Source organism: Triplophysa rosa, unplaced genomic scaffold (genome assembly GCF_024868665.1).
Source record: "Triplophysa rosa unplaced genomic scaffold, Trosa_1v2 scaffold359_ERROPOS111650, whole genome shotgun sequence".
In the NCBI taxonomy this organism is placed as follows: domain Eukaryota; kingdom Metazoa; phylum Chordata; class Actinopteri; order Cypriniformes; family Nemacheilidae; genus Triplophysa; species Triplophysa rosa.
In genome coordinates this window covers 85,757-110,565 of record NW_026634363.1, presented here as the reverse complement: position 1 = coordinate 110,565, position 24,809 = coordinate 85,757, and the positions used below count along the sequence as shown (strand labels likewise).

The window sequence follows — 24,809 nt, the reverse complement described above, 5'->3', positions numbered from 1 at the left end:
TCGTAAAGCAACCATCAGCCATCAGACATTTTGTCCTCTCAACAAATTGTTTTAGATCAGGAAAGTATTCATTTACTCGCACACCTCTTTTGTTTTTTGTTGACTTGAGAAAGCACTTAATATCATCTGCTTCATAACTAACGTTACGACCAATACAGTCAAACTGAGAGAGAGAAACACTGGAGGAGTCTGACTCACTGTCACTCTCCGTGTCCTCCTGATCACTACTAACAATATCAGCCTTTTTTGCGATTTTAGAATCAAACACATCATCTTTTTTCTTCCGTTTGAAAGGCACTTTAAACACTGCCTGTTCTAACTCCATATCAATGCCATCATCTTCACAAACATTTGCTACAACAGAAAATGTACTACTCACATTGTCTCCCTCACGTCGAGAAAAAACGACGGCGTTGGTTAGATCTCTGTCATCTGTAGTCATAGCTTCTGAATCCGCAAAATTAGAAGTGGTTTCGATGGAATCATCACTTTGCTTGTTGTAAACGATCGTACCTTCATTGGGTTCGGTGTCTGTTGTGACTACTGTGGGTTGTTCCGCCGCAATCGCCTCAGCCTGTACCCGGTTTACCAAAGGCCGATCTCCCACGCTCGCCTCCGGTTCAACCCGGACTACCGTTGGTTGATCACCCGCGATCGCCTCCGGCGTAGCCCGGTCTAACAAAGGCCGATCTGCTACAGGTGGATCATTTGTGCTTTTCGTACCTGGCTCTTTCTTAGGACACTCACGAATAAAATGACCAACATTACCACAGCCAAAACACTTCATTTTACCAGTTGTGACAAAAATAGTGTAGTCAAAGTCGTCAATACGAAATTTAAGAGCGAGATCCAATTCGGCGTCATCCTTAACGATCATATAAACAAAACGCCTAAATGAAACGACATGTTTTAGCAAAGGAGAAACTGATCCAATAGGAATTTTCTTAATCGGAGAGATTAATCTGCCATAACGAGACAGAGATTGCGTTAACATTTCATCACTGACAAATGGAGGGACATTAGAAAGCGTCACTTTCGTAGATGGCATTGATAATGGAAGAACTGGAGTGAATAAACCATCGACTATGATTCCATGTTCAACCAACTCATTTGCTTTTTCAACAGTTTTTAAAAAAATAACCGTGGCGTTGTTCATTCTAGCAGCAGATAAAATACACTCATGGCCCACGACTTCCCCCATGGCCAAACAGCAATCCTCCACGCTCACCGCGGACGCCACTTTCACCGCATGACGCCGCGTGAGGGAGCTTAAGGCCCGCAAGCCCGGGGCCGTCATGCTTCCCTAAAACCCGTCAGCACGCGGCCCGAAAAATCACACACGCACACAAAAACGAAAAGAAAAGAACCCAATCAGATTAGAAATCCAAAAGGGAAAAACAAAACAAAAAATATATATAGGAAAAACCGTTTATGAAAACCCACAAACAGGCGCTCTGCTCCGCACACTCGCTCCCAGCATGCACTCAGAGAGAGAGAGAGAGAGAGAGAGAGAGAGAGAGAGAGAGAGAGAGTGAGTGTGTGTCAGGATAGGGGGAGGGTGCAGAAAAGAGAAATGAAGGAGTGAGTGATTTTGTTGGTGGAGAGACTGATCAGGTGAGGGATTGGAATGGACAGATCTGCTGAAGGACCGAGAGAGAGAGAGAGAGAGAGAGAGAGAGAGAGAGAGAGAGAGAGGGAGAGAGAGAGAGAGAGAGAGAGAGAGAGAGAGAGAGAGAGAGAGAGAGAGAGAGAGAGAGAGAGAGAGAGAGAGAGAGAGAGAGAGAGAGAGAGAGAGAGAGAGAGAGAGAGAGAGAGAGAGAGAGAGAGAGAGAGAGAGAGAGAGAGAGAGAGAGAGAGAGAGAGAGAGAGAGAGAGAGAGAGAGAGAGAGAGAGAGAGAGAGCAGAGAGAGAGAGAGAGAGAGAGAGAGAGAGAGAGAGAGACAGAAGAGACAGAGAGAGAGAGAAACAGAGCAGAGAGAGAGAGACAGAAGGGACAGAGAGAGAGAGAGAGCAGAGAGAGAGAGAGAGAGAGAGAGAGAGAAGAAGAGAGAGAGAGACAGACGAGAGAGAGAGGAGAGAAGAAGAGAGAGAGCAGAGAGAAGACAGAGAGAGAGCGAGAGAGAGAGAGAGGAGAGAGAGAGAAGACAGAGAGGAGAGAGAGAGAAGAAGAGAGACGAGAGAGAGAGAGCGAGAGAGAGAGAGAGCAGAGAGAGAGAGAGAGAGAGAGAGAGAGAGAGAGAGAGAGAGAGAGAGAGAGAGAGAGAGAGAGAGAGAGAGAGACAGAGAGAGAGAGAGAGAGAGAGAGAGAGAGAGAGAGAGAGAGAGAGAGAGAGAGAGAGAGAGAGAGAGAGAGAGAGAGACAGCTAATATTTCGTTTTCATCATTTGCATAATTATCATACATTTAATTTACCCGTGATTCTTTTTATTATAAATGAGAAGACATCTGTAAATGCACTCGTGCATTAAAAACGCTTTAATGAATGTGTGTTTATATAGTTTAGAGTGATGTGTTGTTGTTGTTGTTGTTGTTTGGTTAAGGTGATGTAACGTTAGATGAGAGGTCTCCGTTTCCCTGCTTCCGAATCCGAAATCCCGTGCAGCGCGGTGACGCCCCCTTTAGTCACGGGATCAGATTCTTCGCTTTTGATTGGCTAAGGCAGCCCCTCCCGGGCGGATAGTAACCGCGTGTCTGAATTCATTCACACTTTGTAGTGGTCATGTAGACTGCGGTGTTTACTCTCTGCAGAGTTCAGAACACTCGATGCTTTTATCTTTCGTTTTTAGGGAAGAGCAGAGACTGTGTCTCGTTTGATTTGAAGCGTTCGCTTATCTTGAGTCATAGGGTCGCTCTGTGTATATTTGTACATATTTAATGGTTTTATCAGATCTGAATGTTGACATGGACATCATAGCGCGTGTAGCCGGAGGTCGGAATGTTTTGTGTTTGTTTGACGTGGACGGAACGCTGACGCCTCCCAGAGAGGTAAGATATGACAGACATGAGATATTAACATGAGGTAAATGACGCGTCCTCTTGTCAATTATATGAAGTAATGTTTCTATTTACATCGCTGACCTGAGGGACTGAATTATTTAAAGCACGCGCACTTTAGATGAGTGCGCGCGCGCGTTATTGCGCGTTTGTGTGTATGTACGTTACGCTCGTTCTGCACGTAGCCTATGCACGCACATAAGAGATTTCTATATGGTGTTTTTTATTCATTTATAATAAATACAGTCACTTGAGCATTGGCATACTCATTCAGAATACTGACATTTGATCGCTCAACAGCTTTTATTCGAATCATTCAATTTTGTGTTTGCTGTCTGTGGAACGGCGCGTCGCGTCTGATGATGCAGAACGCCTTGAACGCGCTGTTCTCTATGTTTGCTGATCGTGTGTACGGTGTTGTGTTACTTCCTCGTGCACAGTATGTGAGCACTCAAAAGTCAAATGGTGTGTGTGTGTGTGTGTGTGTGTGCGTGCGTGCGTGCGTGCGTGTGTGCGCGTGTGTGCTTGTGCGCGTGTGCGTGCGTGCAGAAGATCGACCCTCAGCTGGATGAATTTTTCCAGGATTTACGTAAAAAGGTGAAGATCGGAGTGGTGGGGGGCTCTGACTATTCCAAAATAGCAGAACAACTCGGAGATGGAGACGAAGGTTTGACACACACACGCACACACACACGCACTCACACACACACACACACACACGCACACACACACACAGTTGAAAGACTCCCGGTCAGATACTTTACTGGTGATGTCCTGTATGTGTGATATGTCCGGGTCATATCCATGAAAACTGGTTTCAGACCTGAGACAGAATGTGGAGACACTGGTTTTACTGGACTGTGGCTATTTCCATCTGTACACATCTAAACACACACACACACAGGTTTGTGAGGGTTTCAGTAATGAAATAACACCCAGACTTCATCTTCTCTGAGGAACATTTCATTCTTGGAGATGTTGCTCAGAGCTCAGGACACTTTGAGTGTAACGTCTGAATATAAACCAGCTGCAGAGGGGTTTATACTGTGTGTCACTTTCACTGGGTTCTGTGGTGTGACGGATGGATTTGTTAAAGTACAGATGTTTCATCTGTGGGTATACAAGAATGATCAAAGAATTGTGTGACATCACTTCAGACTGAATGAACGTGTTTGAATGTAAATGAGGTTGTGTGATGTGACGATGAATGAGTCTGATTGTGTTTTGTTTTGTTTGTGGTCAGTCATTCACAAGTTTGATTATGTGTTTGCTGAGAACGGGACGGTGCAGTATAAAGACGGCAAACTTCTCTCCAAACAGGTGAGCTGGAGACCTCCGTGTGTGTGTGTGTGTGTGTGCGTGTGTGTGTGTGTGTGTGCGTGTGTGTGTGTGTGTGTGTGTGTGTGTGTGTGTGTGTGTGTGTGTGTGTGTGTGTGTGTGTGTGTGTGTGTGTGTGCGTGTGTGCGTGTGTGCGTGTGTTGGTCATCTAAACCAGTTTCTTGTGTTTCTCAGGCCATTCAGAATAAGTTGGGAGAAGAACTACTGCAGGATCTGATCAACTTCTGTCTCAGGTACATGGGCCTCCTGAAACTACCCAAGAAAAGGTAACGCACACACACACACGCACACACGCACGCGCACACACACACGCACGCACGCACACACACGGACGCAATAGTATCCAGCTGCAGAACCACAGCTCCTCCAGCAGTTTCTGAACCGCAGCCACAGAACAGAGGGGCGGAGCTTGGGATTTGCTTTTGTAACACGCAAACCTTCATACTTTTAAATAAAAGCACTTTTCAGTTTGTACATGTATAAATTATAGTAACACATTACGGGACAGCACAAAGAGCGTTATAAAACATTAATCTTGAGCTTTCTGCCAAACGTCACGCGCAGAAACTGAAAAACAAAGGTCTCGTTGCATCCGGTTTGAAGTCTTTTCAATGTGCTTCATTACATAAGAGCCAGACGTTTTACTCAAAATGCCTTTAAATGAGCTACCAAAGATGATCGAAATCGATGTCCATCACATTAACTGATTGATGTATAAACGTTTTTTTATTTTCTTCTCATAGAAATTTGAATATTAAAATAAAATAAATCCATAAAAAATGGAAACAGCTTGCTAGCTGATTACATTAAAAATCCATAGATATCGCTGATGGTTAATACCGCTGTTAACACTTTTTACAACAAGCAGATGAGACCTGGTTTAGTCGTGTAACATTGGACATTTACCCTATATTATTGTATAATATAAGGCCGTGTTCACACTTGACTTCTTTTTTGACAAGAAAAAGTTGACAATGGCGCTTTTTTAGTAAAAAAAAAAACTTGCAGCGTTGTGGTTACAATAGCAGCCGGCAATGTTCAAAGATAGCATTTGTACACGAAGTCAGACAGGCTTCATGGGCAGCGTAACGGAATTGTATTTGAATTATAAACAGAGAGCGTCTTTACAATAACTAATCACACATTTACAATACTAATTTCTCGCTAGAAATGCAATCAAAAGTTATTGAAAGTGAAAATTAAACTTACATTTACACAAAACTATGTTCCAACGGCGTTCCGGCCGCTATTTTATTTTTTAGAGCTTGAGCCTTCTCGACCAATCACGTTCCTCACATGTTGTTATGGAAGCGACAGGTCTCTGTCATTGGTTAGCTGTGAAAAAGGGGCTTGACGTAGGGCGTTTTTTTTCAGAAAAGTTGTTCTGAGCTGCAGAAAAAGGCGCCGGTGCTGGCGTTTAAGAAAGCGCTCAGGACTTGTTTGAAAACAAGGTTTACTCCACAGGATTATAATGTAAAAGAGACGCTAGCAGCTTCGAAAAAAAGAAGTCAAGTGTGAACACGGCCTAATGTGTTTATTGTATTAGCCCATGTGTTCTTGTACATGATGTTAGAAATAATGTTTTAAACTTGTGGGCATTTTGTATTAAGTTTTATTGTTTTATGGGCATCTGCAGCATGCATTTTTCTATATGAAAACAGAAATTGTAATAAAAATATAACTAGGTTGTATAAAAAAGCAAACAGCATGGTTTTAAAAGAAACAGTCAAACATTATACAAAGAATAATTAAACTACAATTTATCAAATAAACAATTCAGTCTAAGGCCCATATTATCACTACATTTCTGGAAAAACAATCCCACAAACGCACAAATTCAATATTTAGCAAATAAACGCTTAACTTAATATATGTGACCCTGGACAACAAAACCAGTTTTAAGTAGCACGGGAACATTTTTAGTAATCGGCAAAAATACATGGTATGGGTAAAAATTAACGATTTTTCTTTTTGCCAAAAATCATTAGGATATTAAGTAAAGATCATGTTCCATGAAGATATTTTATAAATTTCCTACTGTATATGTATAAAAACTTTATTTTTGTGAGTGGATGGTCTGCTACAGTGCCTCAGATTAACAACTTCAAAGGCCATTTTCTCAATATTTTGATTTTTTGCACCCTCAGATTTCAGCTTTGTAAATAGTTGTTGTTCCGCCAGATAGTGTCCTATCCTAACAAACCACATATCAATAGAAAGCTTATTTCTTCAGCTTTCAGATGATGTAAAAATCTCAATTTCAAAAAATTGACCCTTAAGACTGGTTTTGTAATCCAGAGTCACATATGCGCTCGTGTCAATAACTCCGCCCCTCACTTCTGTTCTGTAGCTGTGGTTCTGCAGCTGGATATATCGTGATCTTCATGTCATTTCAACACTCTCTCTCTTTGTGTTGTCAGAGGGACGTTCATTGAGTTTCGTAACGGCATGTTGAACATCTCACCCATCGGCAGAAGCTGCACATTAGAGGAGCGTCTGGAGTTCTCAGAGGTTGATAAGGTGATGATGATGATGTGTGTGTGTTTGTGTAGTGTGAGTAATAAACACTCACACAGAGCGTGTCGTTCTGAACAGAGAGAGAAGATACGAGAGAAGTTTGTGGCCGCGCTGCAGAAAGAGTTCGCAGGAAAAGGACTGCGCTTCACCAGAGGTACAAACAGGAAATGACATCACACTGATCTGTTCATCATTAATACAGCTGACCTGTGCACTGTGCTGTTTGTTTGTGCGCTGGTCAACACACACACACACATGACTGCATTAGTGCATTCTGTATCTTATCACCTTTAACACAGATAGTGTGTGTGTGTGTGTGTGTGTGTGTGTGTGTGTGTGTGTGTGTGTGTGTGCGTGCGTGCGTGCGTGCGTGCGTGCATGCGTGTGTGTTGACTTGAAAACCTGTTTGTGATTATAATATTTGTCACACACCTTTTATGAAGACACACTGCTCATTTCAATATCTACACACACACACACACACACCTGTAGTAACATTTTAAATAAAGTCCCATGTCTCATCATCACATCACATGATCTGAGCTTCATTCATGTGTGTAACACAAACACTGAGCGCATGATTGATTTAATCATCACTTTCACTATCTTTAAAGAGAAGTTGAGTCAAGTTGTAAGATTTCACCCCAGACACACACACACACATTTGGTCTCTGCAGTGATAAACAAATAAAAACATTTGTCATGTTTTATATTCTTATGTGTGAATGAGGGGGAGGGGCCAAGGGGTATGTGAGGTAATCAAGCATTCTGATTGGCCGTTGCTCTGGCAGCTGTTGCTTCACCAGTGGAATGTGACACAGTCTGCACATTAAGGGCACTCAAAAGTGAACAAAACCTCCATTTGGTGACTTTCTCATTTGTAAAGACACTTATGAACACAAATAGTGATTTTAACATGCAAAACATTTTGTGTTAGGTTACAATGTTTAGAACTGTGCGTAAAAACAAGACTGTCTTCAGTGTGTGTGTGTGTGTGTGTGTGTGTGTGTGTGTGTGCGTGTGTGTGTGTGTATGTGTGTGTGTGTGTGTGTGTGTGCTTGTATACATGGTTTACGAGGACACAAAACTGTGTAATAACATGTCTATAACAACGTAAACATGGTTTACGGGGACACTTCCTGTGTCCTCGTAAACTAAAATGCCTAAAAAACATACTAAATGATAATTTTTTTAAAAGAAAAAAAGACAAAGGTTTTATGTGATATTAGGGTTAGGGTTAGGGGTTAGAGTTAGGTAATAGAATATACAGTTTGTTCGGTATAAAAATCATTACGTCTATGGAGAGTCCTCGTAAACCACATATGCAAGTATGTGTGTGTGTGTGTGTGTGTGTGTGTGTGTGTGTGCGTGCGTGCGTGCGTGCGTGCGTGCGTGCTTGTACATCTATATTTGTGAGGACTGGTTTGAGGTGTAGACCAGCGGTGTGAGGACAAGGAGAGTAAAGTGAGCACATTTTGTCCGGTCCTCACTTCCAGAGACCCCTTTAAAGGGCTGTTTGAGGGTGAAGACTTGGTTTTAGGGTTTAGGTTATAATCAGGTTTAGGGTCAGGGTTAGGGTCAGGCATGTAGTTCTGATGGATAGGGTGACGGGCTAGAGATTGCATTGTGTCAATGTATGTCCTCATAAAGATAGCTTAGGGTTAGGGTTGTGTTAGGGCACGCACGCGCACACACGCACACACACAGTGTTTTATTACATTTCCCAGTGTTCATTGTCCCACAATGCAATGTGCTTGACTTGATTGACAGTGTAGCACACTACGTCCTATAATACATATATTACTGTTCTTGTTTTTATACACACTACATCCTCGTGTCTCATTTCAGGAGGTTTGATCAGTTTCGACGTGTTTCCGGAGGGCTGGGACAAACGTCTGTGTCTGGAGGTCCTGGAGCAGGAGGGGTTGGACACCATCTACTTCTTTGGCAATGAAACATCGCTGGTGAGTGAGTGCGTGTGTGTGCGTGTATGTGGACGTGTGTTTCAGGTGATTTATGGACGGTTCTCTGTCATCAGGGTGGGAACGATTATGAGATCTTCGAGGACCCTCGAACCATGGGCTTCACGGTTTGTTCCCCTGAAGACACGGTGCGTCTCTGCAGAGCGATGTTCTTCAACACTCCACCCAACGAGTCGTGACGCCCCCCGCAGGACACTCTGAGTACTGACTGATGCTATTAAACCACTACTGAACATCACAGATGACTGATGAAAAGACTCTTCAGCATGCCCTCGGCTCTTTTAAATGAGTTCTATATTTGAATGACTTTCTGTATGGTCTTGTCTTGATTGTATGTTGCTTTGCACTGCAAAACATGATTATTCTGTGTCTAAACATTCTAAGAGAAGTTTACTTACAAATACAAATTTTCTTAATTACTTGAAATGTTAGTCTAAAAGTGAGTGATAATGTGTTAACAAAAATAATCTTGTTTTCCTTTTTTAATTAAGTTCATTGTTTTGTACATCACTGGCAAATATACTTTTAAAACTTTTTTTTTTTAGAAAACAAGACTTTAGAAAACAATAGTTTTTCTTTTCAAGGAAATACATCTTGATTCATATTAGCGCTATAAAACAAGACAAAAACACTAAGAACATCTTTTCTGTGCCGTACACATGTAAGAGATTGTGATTGTTCATTTGTCAGATTGTCCCATCAAACAGTTTTTGGTTTGCGGAACGGCTCTAAAATAACTAAACCTCCAGAGAAACTTCCAAGAACATTCATGTTTGGTTTTCCAATAATGCAACAGAAGTTAACGTTATGGGATCATTGTGTGTTTGTTTGGATGGAAGTCTGTAGTATGAGGTCTGAGATGAATATTTATTAACATGAAAGACGCGTTCTGTCCACACTGCACTAGATTTGATTTGTAAAAGAGATGTAGATACATTTATAAAGTCACCGTGTGTCTGATTGTTTTAAATCTGCGCCTTACAAATATCTGTGTTTTGATACAAGACGCTGAAAACATCATCTGTACAGATCTGATGAGACGTAAAGAGTGTGTTCGTCATTCCAAAAACATCTCACATGAGGGTTTACAGTATCCGTTACTTCTGTTTAAATAGGAACAGTAACAGTATTACATATCTGATGATGATTTAAACACTTTCATTCTCTGATTCTGTGCGACTCTCAGCAGGAATGTGGAGAGATTATGTGAGTAAATTGAATGTTTTGTTACAGACTATGACATCAAATTTTCTTTACTCTTAGTGTCGAGTAAATGACGAAGTTAATGCAATGTGAATGAAATGGTTGTTGTCTGGAATCATAAACATGTTATACATATTTGTAGCTAATTGATATGTGTTTGTCTTTTTTGGTGGTGGGATGTAGAGTTTTCTAAATGAATTTCAGTGTGAACGGGTGATGTGACGTTCAGACAGATCTAAACGAGAGAAGTGTGAGTCACCCGTTCATTTTATTAGTCTTAAAGTACATGTAAATGACATTAGCTATAGTGATCAAATGGTAAAAGCGCTAAACAACAAACAAACAAAAACATTCACTGAAAAGAAAACACACTGGAACACCACAATTCAAAAGATCAGACAGACGTACAGAAATCTGTGATGAAGAGACGAGACGAACTCAAGAAGAGACACTCGCGCGCTTACTTCCTGTCACGTGCTCTCAAGCGGCAAAGACCGCGAGTGGGGGTGTTTTCATTTCTATATTAATTTCTATTTCTTGGGCCCGAAATCGCCCACTATATCCTCATTCACTAGTGCCTACATCAGTTCACTAATATAGTCCACTTTAAGGAGCGGGTGAAAACGAGTGAGTACATTCGGTCACTCGGCGCACTGGATGCTGCGGGCGCCATCTTCTGCCGAGACGCGGGAAATCATTCAGCGCGAGCATCACGATAGATGGCTAGCATCTAGCCGTGAGTGTACATACACTCGTTATTATGATGCATCATGGGATTGAATTAGTGCACTCACTAGTGTCCACTATGAATTCGGACACCACTAAAAATAGATGTCCCCTCAAATAGTGCACTATATTAGGGTAAAGGGGGCTATTTCGGACACAGCCGAAGTTCTGTTTTTTTACTACACAATAGTATATTTGTCCACATAAAAATACTGTAGTAAACTATATTAAGCTGCTGTAAAAGATACTATAGTAAACAAACCTTACTATAGTAAACATTAAAGTATACTACAGTGTTTAGTTGATCAATTTAATACAAGAATACTACAGTTTATCAAAGGAAGTACAGTTCACTACATTTTTTTTCATCTGGGTCTTCATGTTCACCGGACTTTTATTTTGCAGGGTTGTCGCAAAGACGTTAAAGTGTTTGAGTGTATGTTCGATGATGGCTTTACTCAAACGGCTCTCACTAAATCCGTGGTGTTTCGAGTCTGACGTCATCACCCAAACGTGTTTTTTCGTCAATTTTAACAGTCATAGGTAGTTTAGATGGTTAGAGTAAGGTTAGGGTTAGGGTAAAGGTTTCGTAAGACTTGAAACACCAAAGATTTAGTCAAAACCAACAAGCCACGCCCACGGATCTGACTCGAAACACCAAGGATTTAGTGAGAGGCCTAGTTCAAACACTGACAGTCTCGTAAAAAAAAACTTTCAAGAGCAACTCTGGAGATGGAGTCTACAAATATGCAACTGTATTGTAACGTCACACAAGTTTTGTTTTCACTTACATGGCTCATTTATCTCCAAATACATTCAGAAATGAACAGAAACAGCTGCTTGTTTCATCAAATGCCTAAAATTTACTGAGCTTCATACAGCAAGACAATAATGCAAACAACACGTGTTTCATAAAGATATGAACGGACTAATTCTTGACTGATCTGAGCCGTATTGAGCAAGACTTTAATATGTTGAAGAAAAGCTCAGAAGACTGTAAGCAGGAGCTGAAGATCTGACAGACTTCACCACAGAAGACACACAACACCTGATGATCTGTCACTTGTATACGCAATGCACAGATATGAGCAGTTTATAGAATATAAACAAGTGTAAATATAATATCATAATGATATAAATTTAATTTTACTTTCTTTTAGGATTACCTTTACCATCTGTCTAGGGACTGCAGGTGAAAATAGCCTTTGGCTAACTCTGGCATATTGACAGAACTATTTATTAATATGCATTATCCCTGTAATAAATAAAATAAAAATATAGAAATCTATAATCAGAGTTGTAAAAGGATCGTACGTTTAAGATGTGATGCTATTAAAATAACTAATTGTGATAACTATATTGACACACTATTGTTGTTCTACACACTTTATCTCAGGCTTTGACACACAACTACACAACACAAATACAATGAGGCGGACTATAATGAGATTGAAATGATGACATTCAGCAGTGATGTGAACACCATCAATCATAGAGAAGAACAATAATAGAAATCACTGAATGAAATGAATCATTGCATGAAAGATTCAGTTTGTATATCCAGTTAAAGATGTTTAACACAAGAACCTGTAAATAAAACAAAGATTCAGTCAATTAGATGAAATAATCTATCTATATTTTTTACAACAGATAGTAAAGAACAGGTGTTTATTTACCAAATGGTTTCAACTCTCCTAATTGTTATTATGAACACTGTAAACCTTTTTGCTGTAGTTATCCAGCTAGCTGCAGTAACTTACTGTAGATTTATGTTTATGTAATTTATTGGCAACAGTTTGTTCAAAGAGAAATGAATATTAAACGTTAACAAGTCTTTATCTTTACAGAAAATAACCGATAAAATAACAGCCTCGTGCAAAGCATTCTCGGAACCAGAAATCCACATAAACCTTTTTCTCTTTTTTTCTAATTTTGGTTCCCAGAATGCTTTGCACGAGGCTGTTATTTTATAGTTTTTTTCTGTAAGGATAAAGACTTGTTAATGTTCAATGATCATTTATCTTTGAACAAACTGTAGTTAGTAAATGACATACATGTAAATCTACAGTAAGTTACGGGCAAACTGCTGCCAGTAATACTGTCATTTCTGCAGAAATAGTTTACAGTGACATATGTCTGCAGTCTCAAACTGTAGTGACACATGCGATAGAAATCTGAATGAAATAAACACACCAGCATCTAAACGTCATCTGCCAACCCTAGATATCTGTGTGATTACTTGACTAGGATTTACTGTAAACACTTTCACACGAAAGACTTTTGATCTTTTGATCAGTCCAGTTGTAAAGTGTGTGTACTCGCCTCTGTTCCTCCTGTTGTTTCTCTTTCTTGGGTAGTTGTGTCCAGGACAGATGAAAATCAGACATGTGTGATGCCAGAGCAGACCGCAGCTAAAATCCATCAAAGATTTCAATCCACACATGAAACATTCTCTCATCATCACTCGTCTCATATATTTACACACATAAAACACTCTCATATCTCACTTCTCTCTTAAATCATCACTTTTATTGTCTTTTAAGACTCTTTTTCTCACCTGATGGAGGATTTCGTCGCTCTCAGCAGCTTCATCACCACTGGAGGAGAACTTCAGCCTCAGAAAGGTTTTTTGTCTGTAAGGTAAAACTGAAAATACAAAATCACATACAAATAAAAACACTGATATTTAGAGAAAACGTTGGACATTTCAATTTTACTTTAACACTCGACTATATTAACATGACTGAAATGTTTGGCTACAGATGATAATGTTGTTAAAGTGATGAGCGTTCACATGGATCTGTGATTAATGACTAAAACGCTGAACTATGAATGACATGAAATAGCTGATGATGTCACTTTGCAAAGGAAAGCACAATACACATGACATCATCGTTTTTACAAATTCACGTTTCTGAAGTTTACACAGAGACAGTATCATGTTCAAAAACTTTAAAACCTACTTTATAGTTTGCATTTCAGTCACTGCTCCCATGTAAATGAACAACCAAAACTAAACAAAGCTTTCTGTTTGAAGTTGAGTCTGAATGTATTTGTGCAGTGGAGCAGCTGTCATTGAGATGATGAGAATACAAACAGATGCTTTTCTTCAGGAGCTTCTTAAATCAATCACTCATTTACTGACTTCAGTCTCACTCATACATTCACATCAACTCATATCAACACACATTCACAACACAGTGCCTTTAACAAATATATCACACTGAGCTAAACATTATGGATCAAATAAACACAATATCAATCAAATGTAATGGAAATGACCTAACGAAAAGACTCAGTGATGACTGAAATCATTCGTTATAATACATATTTACAAGTAAAATGTTAAATGCACCAGCTCTACCAAACAGTACGTTTTAAGAAATTACCTTCATAGACCTCCACCTCACACAGAGCGAGAATAGATGTAGATCCAAATCTGACCACATTCACATAACGTCCCTTCATCCCGTGACATGAGAAACTGATGGTTTGACCAAGTAGAAAGTTAGAAGTCACAGCACATCTAGAGAAAGAAAATCAATGAATCTCTATAGAGGGGTTTCCATCAATCAATGAAAAGTGTTCAAGTGATTCATGAATAACTTTACACAGGATTGTTGTTTCCATTGTTTTCCAGAGAGTTTCCAATACGAATCTCTGCTCCACTGGTTTCAGTCAAACAGCAATCTGATCTAGCAGTGATGACCACTGTACTGATGTCATAATAATCCAGAAGATCCAGCCGCCACCATGGGCTACTATAAATTGATGTATGAGAGCAGTATGGAGCACTTTTGACACCATCTATGGCACGTTGAGCTGCCCAGGTACTATATGTGGATGACTGTGTCGCTGTTCCTTTAAATGCTAAATTCTCTACAATATATATATTCAAAAACAGTTATTCAGTCCATTTGTGACAGCAAAACCAGTCTTATGGGTCAATTTTTAGAAATTTAGATCTTTACATAATCTGAAAGCTGAATAAATAAGATTTCTATAGATATATGAGTTGTTAGAATAGGACAATATCTGGGTGAGATACAACCGTTTAACTCTGGAATCTGAAAACGCTAAAAAAAATCGAAATATTGAGAAAATCGCCTTTGAAGTTGTTAATCAGGGGCACTGTGGCAGACCATACACTCACAAAAATAAAGTTTTTATATATTTAAGGTAGGAAATTACAAAATATCTTCATGGAACATGATCTTTACTTAATATCCTAATGACTTTTGGCATAAAAGAAAAATCGATAATTTTGACCCACACAATGTATTTTTGACTTTTCCTAAAAATGTTCCCGTGCTACTTAAGACTGGTTTTGTGATCCAGGGTCACATTTGTAGATATATATGAAGTCATGACAACATTAAAAGATGAATATGAGGACTTTATCATTGTCTGTTTCAACATATGTGTTCTATCAGTTTGATTCATTGCTTTTTCATTTGACACAACACATAAACCACAGACTCACAGCTGAAAAACTTCACATTGAAATATCTCTCTGATGCTTTATAAATGATTTTGATAATAGGAATGTGTCACTTGAAAGTTTTGCAACACAAATATATTTTTTGATTTATGACTTAGATCATAACTTGTATGAATATTTATTTTCAATCAACTGTTCCAAAAAATCTATATCGTAAAATGAATTAAATGATAATAATGTATCTGCAAAACTCTGAATCTGTTGATGATATTTCCAGTGGAAGCTCTTGAAAGACTGAGCGTCTAGATGAGTGATGATTAAAAACACAAACATACCAGAATGAAGCATTGGAGACACACTCTCATGAGAATTAAACTGTCATCTAACCACAAACTTACAACAATCATTTACATCATTCTACATTCCTATGTGAAGAATCAAAATAATCGATCACCTGCTAAACTACCTGGAACAGAAACAAGACCTGTTGAAGAAAAACAAGAACTTCACACTTTTATCTAAAAATAGTTAGGTCTTAATTTCTTAACTTCAGAAGAATACTTTGAAAGATTTGAGTGGAGAATGACTGACAGCATGTGTAATGTGGAGATGATGATGTGAGGTGCGCTCACCAGACAGTAAGATCAGATGAATGAGATTGTCCATGTCTCTGCTGAACAAAAGGAACATGAGAAAGGAGAAGAGAATTGAGTTTCTTCTGGTTATGAGCAGAACTTACAGATGAAGGTTTCACTCAGTGTGAGAGTCCTCCTCTCTTCTACTAATACATCACGACATCCCTCTGGACATCTGACTCGCTCCACCCTCATGACATTACCACTAAACGTCTTAAACATCGAAAACACTTATTTACAAATCAAATCTGGTGTCACAAAGATAGTAGGAATCATCCACTGCATAGGGAAATTTCTTACAGGAAACAAGCAGATAAACAAAGAAAACAACTTTTGTGTAGATTCATTTCTTTGCTGGATTGATTTCTATCTGAACACAAGTCAATGAAAGACTGACAGAATGTTTTCTCTTCCTCATAATCACTCTCATCGTGTTTTGTGTTATGACTTCAGAATAAAGACACTTTCATACAGACGATTTAAACCCAGAGATCTTTAATGATATTATAACACAAGCACTAAAAGAATTCATGACCAACTATTAAATGAACTTGAGTCTCCACAGAAAAATGCTTTTTAAACGGCATCATTATTATTCTTTGCATAAGTTGAACTATTATTTACTGCAAAACAACATCATAGAGATCAATTTAAGTTCATGGCGCTGGAATGTTTAAGTGTGTGGATTTCATTGTGTTATGTGTCCAAAAGCTAAACGTTGTGCGTGATTCATCTTTTCAACATCGCTGCCTTTTGTAAATCTAGAATTCTTTTAAACCAGTATTACAAACATTAGTTTGATCTCTGAATGTTTCCAGTGTTTGTTTTCAGTAGGACAATCCTGTTGTGTAAATGAAATGATCTTAGAACACTCAAATCACGTCTTGAAATATTGAGGTCAGAGGTGTCTTGTTTTTCCGTCTTGTTTGGTTTTCAATGTGTGAAAAGGACGTCAGAGATGTTTTGCATAGCTCAGGGCTTGACATTAAGCATTGTCATGTGGTTGTCCTTCGGACAAGTAAATTTGTCATTCACTTGCGCGAGTACAAAAATGACTTCCAAAGATAAAATAAAAATATTTCATTTGAATTATAATATAATATAATCAATAAAATTGTTTCGGATTTAGATTGGTCACGTTTGCTTCTAAGCATTTTAACTAGTGTTCGCCTGAATTTGGTTACAGGCCTGCTCTCCGTGACGGCTATAAAACAAAGGCAAGCAGTAATTATTATTAGTGTTAAGGCTGTAAATTAACTTTTTTTGCACATAGCGCTGGTGCTAGAGAGGTTTAAAGTTTGGTAGCACAGGCAGAAATGTGCAAGTGTAGTTCAACATGAATAGACAGATAACTGACAAAAGACATTAATGTTACATACAGATGGATAAATTATAGTATTTACTATAGTAAACTGCAGTAAAATTATTACTATATTGTTTTTGAACTTTACTATAGTATACAGTGTTTATCAATCAAATTTTAAACAATCAATTGATTGTTTTGGTGCGCTATCCCTGGGAAGGAGGCATTTTGGAGGACTTTCTGTTCTGCAAGGAGGTGCCAGGCAGGACAACAGGTGAGGAAATATTCAGACTGCTGGATGCTTTCATGACTGAAGCGAGACTGAGTTGGGAAAAATGTGTGGCCGTTTGTACGGATGGCGCAGCGGCGATGACCGGCCGAAAGAGTGGAGTAACGGCGCGGATAAAGTCTGTCAATCCGAGGATTATGGCGACTCACTGTATGCTACACCAGCAAGCACTCGCTTCCAAAGACATGGAACCAGATCTTCACTCTGTTTTGAACACAGCTGTTAATTTTATGAAGTCAAGGGCACTGCAATCACGTTTGTTTGGATAACTTTGCCGGGATATGGATGCTGGACATGACGCACTGCTATATCACTGTGAGGTGCGATGGCGTTCTCGTGGTAAAGTTTTGCAGCGGGTGTTTGAGTTACGCAGAGAAATGGCAGAGTTTATGACAGAGGAAAAACCCAACATCGCACAGTTTTTTACAGAGCCGGAGAGTATGGCCAAGTTGGCATATCTTGCCGACATATTCAACATACTGAATAGCCTCAACCTCTCCATCCAAGGAGGCCACACATCCATCCTTGAAGTCAGCAACAAAATCACTGCCTTCATGAAGAAAACAGTCCTATGGAGAAGGAGGATACAAGACGGGATAACAGACATGTTCCCCCAACTGAGTGAGTTTCTCCACACAAACAACTTGTCTGTGGCCACAGTGAGGAAGGTTGCGACCTCACACCTCACTTCACTGAGCGAGCACTTCAGCTCATACTTCTCCGATGTGAACACTGATGCCTGGGACTGGGTGCGCCATCCCTTTGCACCAGCTGCAACAGCAAATGGCCTGACAGGTAAGGCAGAAGAGCAGCTGTTGGACTTATCCTGTGATAGGACATTGAAGGCCCGATTCCAGCAGGTTAATCTGGCAAACTTCTGGCCGTCCCTCTCACGTGAGTGTCCCGAACTCACTGCTGAGCCCATGCAAATATTGCTCCCTTTTCCTACAACGTACCTCTGTGAATCATCATTTTCCACTTTGACTGCAATGAAGAATAAGTACAGGGCTGGTTTACAAGTGGAGGATGATCTTCCAGTCTGTTTGTCAACCATCACTCCAAGAATAGGTAAACTATGTTGTGAGAGACAGGCTCATCCTTCTCACTAATTTAGTGAGTTATTGATGTGAGTGATGTGTGAATTGATTTGTGTGTTATAATACTTTAATAGAGCTTAATGCAAATGTTTGTAATGTCTATATTTATAAAAATTTGAAAATATGTCATCCTTATAAGGCTTGAATGGCCCTACCATGTAAATATTTATTCCTTTCCTCGAGAATGTGTTGATTTTTCAGTTGTTGGTTTTATATAATTCCTCAAAGCGCTTTAGCCATGAAACTTGAAAAATTAACTGTGTTCATTAGGACTTTGCCGGTCTTGTTACAGTTCATTTTCTGAAAGCTTTAAGATCTGTTACTTGAAAATTAGGAATGCTGTGAGGTCAAAATGTAATCTGAATAAAAATGACCCTGTGTTAAAAAGTATAGAAATGGTATTAACATTTATTTATTCAAATTCAATTTAAGTTCATTTCTATGAAACTCGCCTTAAGTATTTAGGTTGAAAAGTTTAAAATATAAATAATTCCTACGGCATCTAGGAGTGTAAATGTCAGTAAACATTTGTTTAATCGGCATGAGGATTATAAGGGGGTCCTTGGAAAATTTTCTCCCCTGTAAGGGGTCCTTGGCCCCAAAAAGTTTGAGAACCCCTGCTCTAAGGTGTATCTGAAACTGTTTAATGGCAGGTTTGATCGCCATGATTGTAAATCAATGCGCTGCATGTAATGCAAACATATCATCACACACCCACACGCAGAGATGTTCACAAGTCTTACAGCTAGAGTCCGAGTCAAGCCTCAAGTCATTTCATGCCTTATAGAAAAAAAGTCTCGTACTCAAAAATACAATTTACAAAGTTGTTTAAGGCTATATAGAGAAAACATATGACGTTTGGAAAACCAGGGACACTACTGAGATTCTAGCTGAACGTGTCTGCATTTTACAGGTCTACATATGAAGAAAGATACAAAAATACATGCAGAACATGCCAACTTTTTTGAAACATGAAAACATAATTTTCACTAAACATAACCATAATGTTAACAGTTAACAAGCTAATAAAAGCTCAGAGGGTTCAGACATTGAGTAAAGGTCTCCTGAATAGTGACTACTGGAAAGTAGAATTGCACTTAAAAACTAGAAAACTAGAACTTTTCTAAAGAAACTGTGAGTGATGCTTTTGTGGCAAACCACGGAACTCAGCACTAGGATGATGACACTTTAAGTACTAATGAATCTAACCAACCCCCATGACTCTAAGATGTTCTGATACAGAGATATAGGTCTTGCTAAACGGTTGCTAGGCTAATGTGTTTGGTTGCTATGGGCGTGGCTTGGCATCTGCCAACTGATGATGCTTCAAGCCACAAGTGAAACAAACCAACTCCCATGTCTCTACGATGTTCCTATGCATAGATATAGGTTTTGCTAAACGGTTGCTAGGCTAACCTGTTTGGTTGCTATGGGCGTGGCTTAGTATGTGCTAATTGATGATGCTCTAAGCTATGAGTGAAACGAACCAACCCCCGTGTCTCTACGATGTTCTGATGCAGAGATATAGGTGTTGCTAAATGGTTGCTAGGCTAACCTGTTTGGTTGCTATGGGCGTGGCTTAGCATATGCCAACTGATGATGCTTCAACCCACAAGTGAAACAAACCAACCCCCATCTCTCTATGATGTTCTGATGAAGAGATGTAGGTGTTGTTAAACGGTTGCTAAGTTAAGATGTTTTGTTGCTATGGGCGTGGCTTCGTGGCTTAATGAACTTCCTGGGCCACTGATTGGTTGCCTGAGTAATACGTGCCCACCCCCTCGTCTCTACGATACTGTACTGCAAAGATATCCATATGAACTTTTGATAATGGGAGTCAATGGGATCGGTTGCTAGGTTGCTGTAAATGGTTGCTATGGGCGAGGCTTAATAGCTTTAAGATGATCCTGTGACACTGATTGGTTGTCTGAGTGAAATGAGCCCACCCCCTTGTCTCTAAGTGGTTGTACTGCTAAGATATTCAACACGGGACATTTACGCCTTATATGGGCATGCTTCCTGTGATTGGGAAATTTTGGGAGGCTCTCACACCCCAGGGGTACAACTTACACCCCATTGTGAGTGATGTTCTTACAGAGCCTGATAGCCTCTTCAAATCGTGTATTATTTTCATGTTTCTACGATATCCTCACTCGGAGCTACGACCCGTCAAAGTTGGGCGCAATGTTAAGTCAATGGGATTTTTCGGGTGGTTTTTCAAAATCAAAAATACAGGACAAACTGTACGCATTCATATCTTTCTTTATCTCTCATACTACTCACTAAGAAAAAGACACATTCACATTCTAAGAAAATATTGATGAAGACAGTGCTATTGTGAATTTTTAATATCCTAAGTACCCGCGCAGTCACATCACAGTATAATAGCTTGCTATACGTGACTAACCTTTGTGTATGCGTTCTTAGATGCCTAATAAAGTGTGATGTTGTCGTTAATAAAACCAAACGTGAGACATGGTGCCGAGGCTCCCTAGACGTATTGCAGATGAGCAAACTACGTCTTGTAGATGTCTTGCAGATGTAAATGCAGAAGTCAAATAGACGTAAGCCAGATGGATGTGTGCTATCAGGGTACTGTACATCCCCAGCCAGTCAGGTCTCAGACATGAGAGGAAAATGACTCAGAAAAACCTTTGTCAAGTCTGTAAAACTGCATTGTTGCTCAGAAAAACATTTACATTTAGTCATTTAGCAGACACTTTCATCCCAAGAGAGTTCAGGGAGCAATAAGCGATGTGTCATACAGGAGCAATCATACAAACATTTGTGTTCTGTACTTTGCAGAAATTAAATTAATATTTATTTTATAGCTCTAGTTTAGGACATAAAAACATGTCTGAGATAACTATGTGCTGTTATTGGCAGTACAGTTTAATGCAGTACAGTTGCTTCAGAAATTGACTGCACATGGCTGTGAAACAAGAAAATATTGTGTTTTTTTAAGATAAAATATGTTCTTTATATTAGTTGGAGCCAGAAAACAACTGGTTTCTTGGAATATTGTAATTGTAAATTCTTGAAAAGATCATTATTGATTGTTATCATTGTGTCATGAATGCAGATGTGAGAGGAAAGATTCTCCATACAGGGCATGCAAACATGTTAATAAAGTTTATGTTAAGTGCGTTAAAGATACTTCAATATTTTTGAATACATAAATGTTTACCTTCCCCAGTAACGTTGCACTGCACACAGCCGGTTTCTCAGAAACAAGTGATAGTGAAGGTCATGGGAGCTGTAGGTCTAGCACACCCCTGCTGTCGGTGTCGTGTGTGTTTATCTTGCTCCGAGTACGAGCGTGTGCGTTTGGGGGGCAGCGGGCTGGGAAACTCTCCGGGCGGCAGGGTTCCTCTGTCCCACACCTGACTGCCCTCTCTCGGCGAGAGCGGTGCTGAACCAGGAGAACGTCCACAGGAGACGACAGATCTGCATCTGCCATGATCACAACCTCTGTGTGTGTGAGAGAGATTGAGATGAACTCCGGCTTCACAAATCAATCTGTAACAGAACGAAGAGAAACAACACACAACAAAACGAGCGTGAGTTTTCTGCACATGATGACGCACACTCGGTGTCCGTTGCTCTCTTTACTGTTTGCTCTTGCACATGTTGTCCTGACAGACGTGCAGACGAACAGCTTTTTACAAACTCTGTCTGTTTGTGCCCGGGGCGAGAGGGATGCACGCCCGGTTCCTCCAGAACAAAAGCATCTATTATGTGCTCTGTACACAGAGAACTCTTCTGAATACAGAACGATGCTGACATCCACATGCTTTGACTGACAGATGTGTATTCAGCAAATCAACAGTAATAATCTGTTCTCAGATCATGTAAATCAGTTGTAGGTTAAAGGGGTCGTATGGCGTGGACACGTGTTGTTCTGTGTCTTTGGTGTGTTATAAGTCGCTCATGCACGTATGAGACGTGTAAAACTGCAGAAATGAAAGTGTGGGAACAAAAGAGTCATTCTATGTAAAAGCGAATGCTCACCCAGACCTGCCTGAAACACCTCGTGTAGCCACACCCCCACAAATCTACATCAGTTGGTGGTCTGATTTGACTGAGACCACCCAAATGTATACTCAAGTAAGGTGGGCGTACCTGTCAGTACAACTGAAGAGGAACCTGATGTTCCAAATATGGTCAGAGGCGTCACATTTCCCTCACACGCTTGCAGTATTCCACCAATCACTACGCACTGGTGAACTGGCCAATCACAGCACACCTCGCTTTTCAGAGCCATGAGCTTTGTTAAAGGGAACCCGGTGTATAGAGAGATGTGTGGCTTGATGCGTTGTAATAGCCTTACACTACTAGCATTTGTCGTTAGAAACACATCAAATATTTTCAGTTCTTAAAAAAACCCTAAATGTAATACTCATTTTAACCTAAGGAGGCCGCCATGTTCTGTTCATGTGTGTAACAATGTTCACAGCAAGGAAGAAGGAGGAGGGAACCGGCGAACGTTGAACAACAAAACTTTAATAAAATAAACAGACAACAAAACGAAAGTAAAGTGCTGACAGCTCCCTCACGGTGGACTGCCGGTCACACATAATAAAACATAACGTAAAGTCCAGGCCTGGTTCTCTCTCGTCCTTTGCTGTTGTCGCTCCTCCTTTTAAATAATGCTAAAAGAAGAAAGAAAGAAAATAAAGAAGCTATTTGGTGTATTTTCCTACATTTTAATATTGTTTGTAAGAAACAACACAAACATGCATAATAATAACCAAAATCATTTCGAATAAATCATATACACGATGTTTCAGCCATTATACAATGCATTTTATCCAGATTTTGACTTTTTGATGTTGATTTATCCACATCAGTAGCCTAACGTTATTGTCTTCTCTCCCTCGGTCATTAGCTGACGGGGGCTAATATTCACGTGTGCTCTAATATAGAATAAATAACCAAACCGCAAGCATTATTATAGTGTTAATCAGTATATTCTCATAATGTATAAAGTAAACGATTATGGTGGATGCTGATGTCTTAAATAGTCTTAAATGTCTCAAAGGCAGAACAATGTATAAAGATGAAGTCAGACATGTATTCATTGGACATCATCAGATGAACTCTGTGTGTCTCACTTTGCTTGCTCGAGCAAATCAAGATTAAACTCTTGGCATCTGGAACCCTTGTCTCTGAGATTTCTTTCTGCGATGGAAGGCCGATTCGCCACAACACAGGCTGGCTTGTGTCAAGAGGACATACCGCCACCTGCTGTCTCTGTGTGTTTGTATATCTGATCTTATGTTTGACGTGTCATATTTTACTGTTATATTATGATAAACGTGTGTGCTTAGCTGTTGCGAAAGAGAACAGGTTGAGGTCGCAACCATTTGACATCACGGATTCTGACGCAAAAAAATGGCGGCCTCCAAGTAAAAATATTTTTTCAAAGTTTATGAATACTGTGACAGTTAGTTTTTTTATTTCACAATTATAAAGTCAATGCCATTGATCATATATTAAGCCATACAGTGCTCTATACCCAGGGATCCTTTTAAAAATCAGCACGTTTCAGAGAGGCGGGGCAAAGAGGAGATACAAATATGCAAACAATTAAACCCCCCAAAACAAAAAACATCACTACAATGACGGTATCTGTTCGGTTTACTGTTAATTCAAAGCTATAGCATACGAAAGAATATCTGATGAAAGAAACGGAATGATGAACTTACTGTTGCAGTCTGGACTTGAGATCTCGTCAGGGGCGGGCTGACCAGTAGGACATTCTGTCAAAGTCCAGAACGGCCGTGAGCAGCCCATCCGCTAATGTATGGGGCCGGAATGGACGCTTGGGCCAAGTCCTGTCCTGGCGTCAGATCACAGCAGATGTGATACATCACAAGCACTCGAGGGTCTGTGTGTGTGTGTGTGTGATTCCCGTGCACACGCGCTTACCGGGAGATCCGACGCGCACTGAATCCCGCTGATGACGCACCGCACGCGTTAATGCGTCACATGCGCTTAAATAACGTCAGCTGATACATTCATAGTAATTTAATACTAATTCACTCCGAGTAATGTTGAAATTATTCAACAGATGCATATAACTCTTTTTTTCTAGATGAACAGAGACATAAACTCAAAAATGGTATCATGACGTCACAGGACAAATTCGAACCTGCATCATTCGCACTAAGCCTTTAAGACCCAAATAGACTCAAAAATCAAAACAATATATCTTTATTATTGCATAAATCTTTGGGTTTCGAGTCTGTATAACTTATATTAAATCTGTATAATCATAGTTT

General features: G+C 39.8%; 2 protein-coding genes across 4 annotated transcripts; one reads left to right on the top strand and one right to left on the bottom strand.

Annotated features, from left to right (window-relative positions):
- Positions 1 to 2,539: 2,539 nt before the first annotated feature.
- LOC130550560 (phosphomannomutase 1) lies at positions 2,540 to 10,198 on the top strand. Of its 3 annotated transcripts, none has more exons than XM_057328048.1 (8): positions 2,540 to 2,985; positions 3,544 to 3,661; positions 4,238 to 4,314; positions 4,507 to 4,565; positions 6,753 to 6,852; positions 6,928 to 7,003; positions 8,698 to 8,813; positions 8,888 to 10,198. In XM_057328048.1, the coding sequence occupies exons 1-8, from the start codon at positions 2,875 to 2,877 to the stop codon at positions 9,008 to 9,010; spliced, it is 780 nt and encodes a 259-aa protein (XP_057184031.1). In that variant the 5' UTR covers positions 2,540 to 2,874; the 3' UTR covers positions 9,011 to 10,198. The 3 variants fall into 3 exon arrangements, with proteins under 3 accessions (XP_057184031.1, XP_057184030.1, XP_057184029.1); XM_057328047.1 differs by having other exon boundaries at positions 2,544 to 2,985; positions 3,577 to 3,661; positions 4,507 to 4,598; positions 8,888 to 10,197; XM_057328046.1 differs by having other exon boundaries at positions 2,547 to 2,985; positions 4,507 to 4,598; positions 8,888 to 10,197.
- Positions 10,199 to 11,809: 1,611 nt separating this feature from the next.
- LOC130550561 (fucolectin-1-like) lies at positions 11,810 to 24,735 on the bottom strand. Its single transcript, XM_057328049.1, has 8 exons — positions 24,234 to 24,735; positions 15,834 to 22,044; positions 15,656 to 15,685; positions 14,372 to 14,639; positions 14,150 to 14,286; positions 13,318 to 13,406; positions 13,083 to 13,171; positions 11,810 to 12,347 (listed from the first exon to the last, which is right to left on the bottom strand). Exons 2-8 carry the CDS (start codon positions 15,889 to 15,891, stop codon positions 12,335 to 12,337), a joined length of 684 nt encoding a protein of 227 aa, XP_057184032.1. The 5' UTR covers positions 15,892 to 22,044; positions 24,234 to 24,735; the 3' UTR covers positions 11,810 to 12,334.
- Between the last annotated feature and the right edge of the window lie 74 nt (positions 24,736 to 24,809).

Bases quoted from the DNA above. Each gene is read 5' to 3' on its own strand.
- LOC130550561 (XM_057328049.1), bottom strand. From the start codon at position 15,891: ATGTTCCTTTTGTTCAGCAGAGACATGGACAATCTCATTCATCTGATC. The intron at 15,686-15,833 runs GTGAGCGCACCT...TTTCTTCAACAG, and splicing joins TCATCTGATCTTACTGTCTG to GTCTTGTTTCTGTTCCAGGT. The intron at 14,640-15,655 runs GTGATCGATTAT...TATATATTGTAG, and splicing joins TGTTCCAGGTAGTTTAGCAG to AGAATTTAGCATTTAAAGGA.
- LOC130550560 (XM_057328046.1), top strand. From the start codon at position 2,875: ATGGTTTTATCAGATCTGAATGTTGACATGGACATCATAGCGCGTGTA. The intron at 2,986-3,543 runs GTAAGATATGAC...GCGTGCGTGCAG, and splicing joins CGCTGACGCCTCCCAGAGAG to AAGATCGACCCTCAGCTGGA. The intron at 6,853-6,927 runs GTGATGATGATG...CGTTCTGAACAG, and splicing joins AGTTCTCAGAGGTTGATAAG to AGAGAGAAGATACGAGAGAA.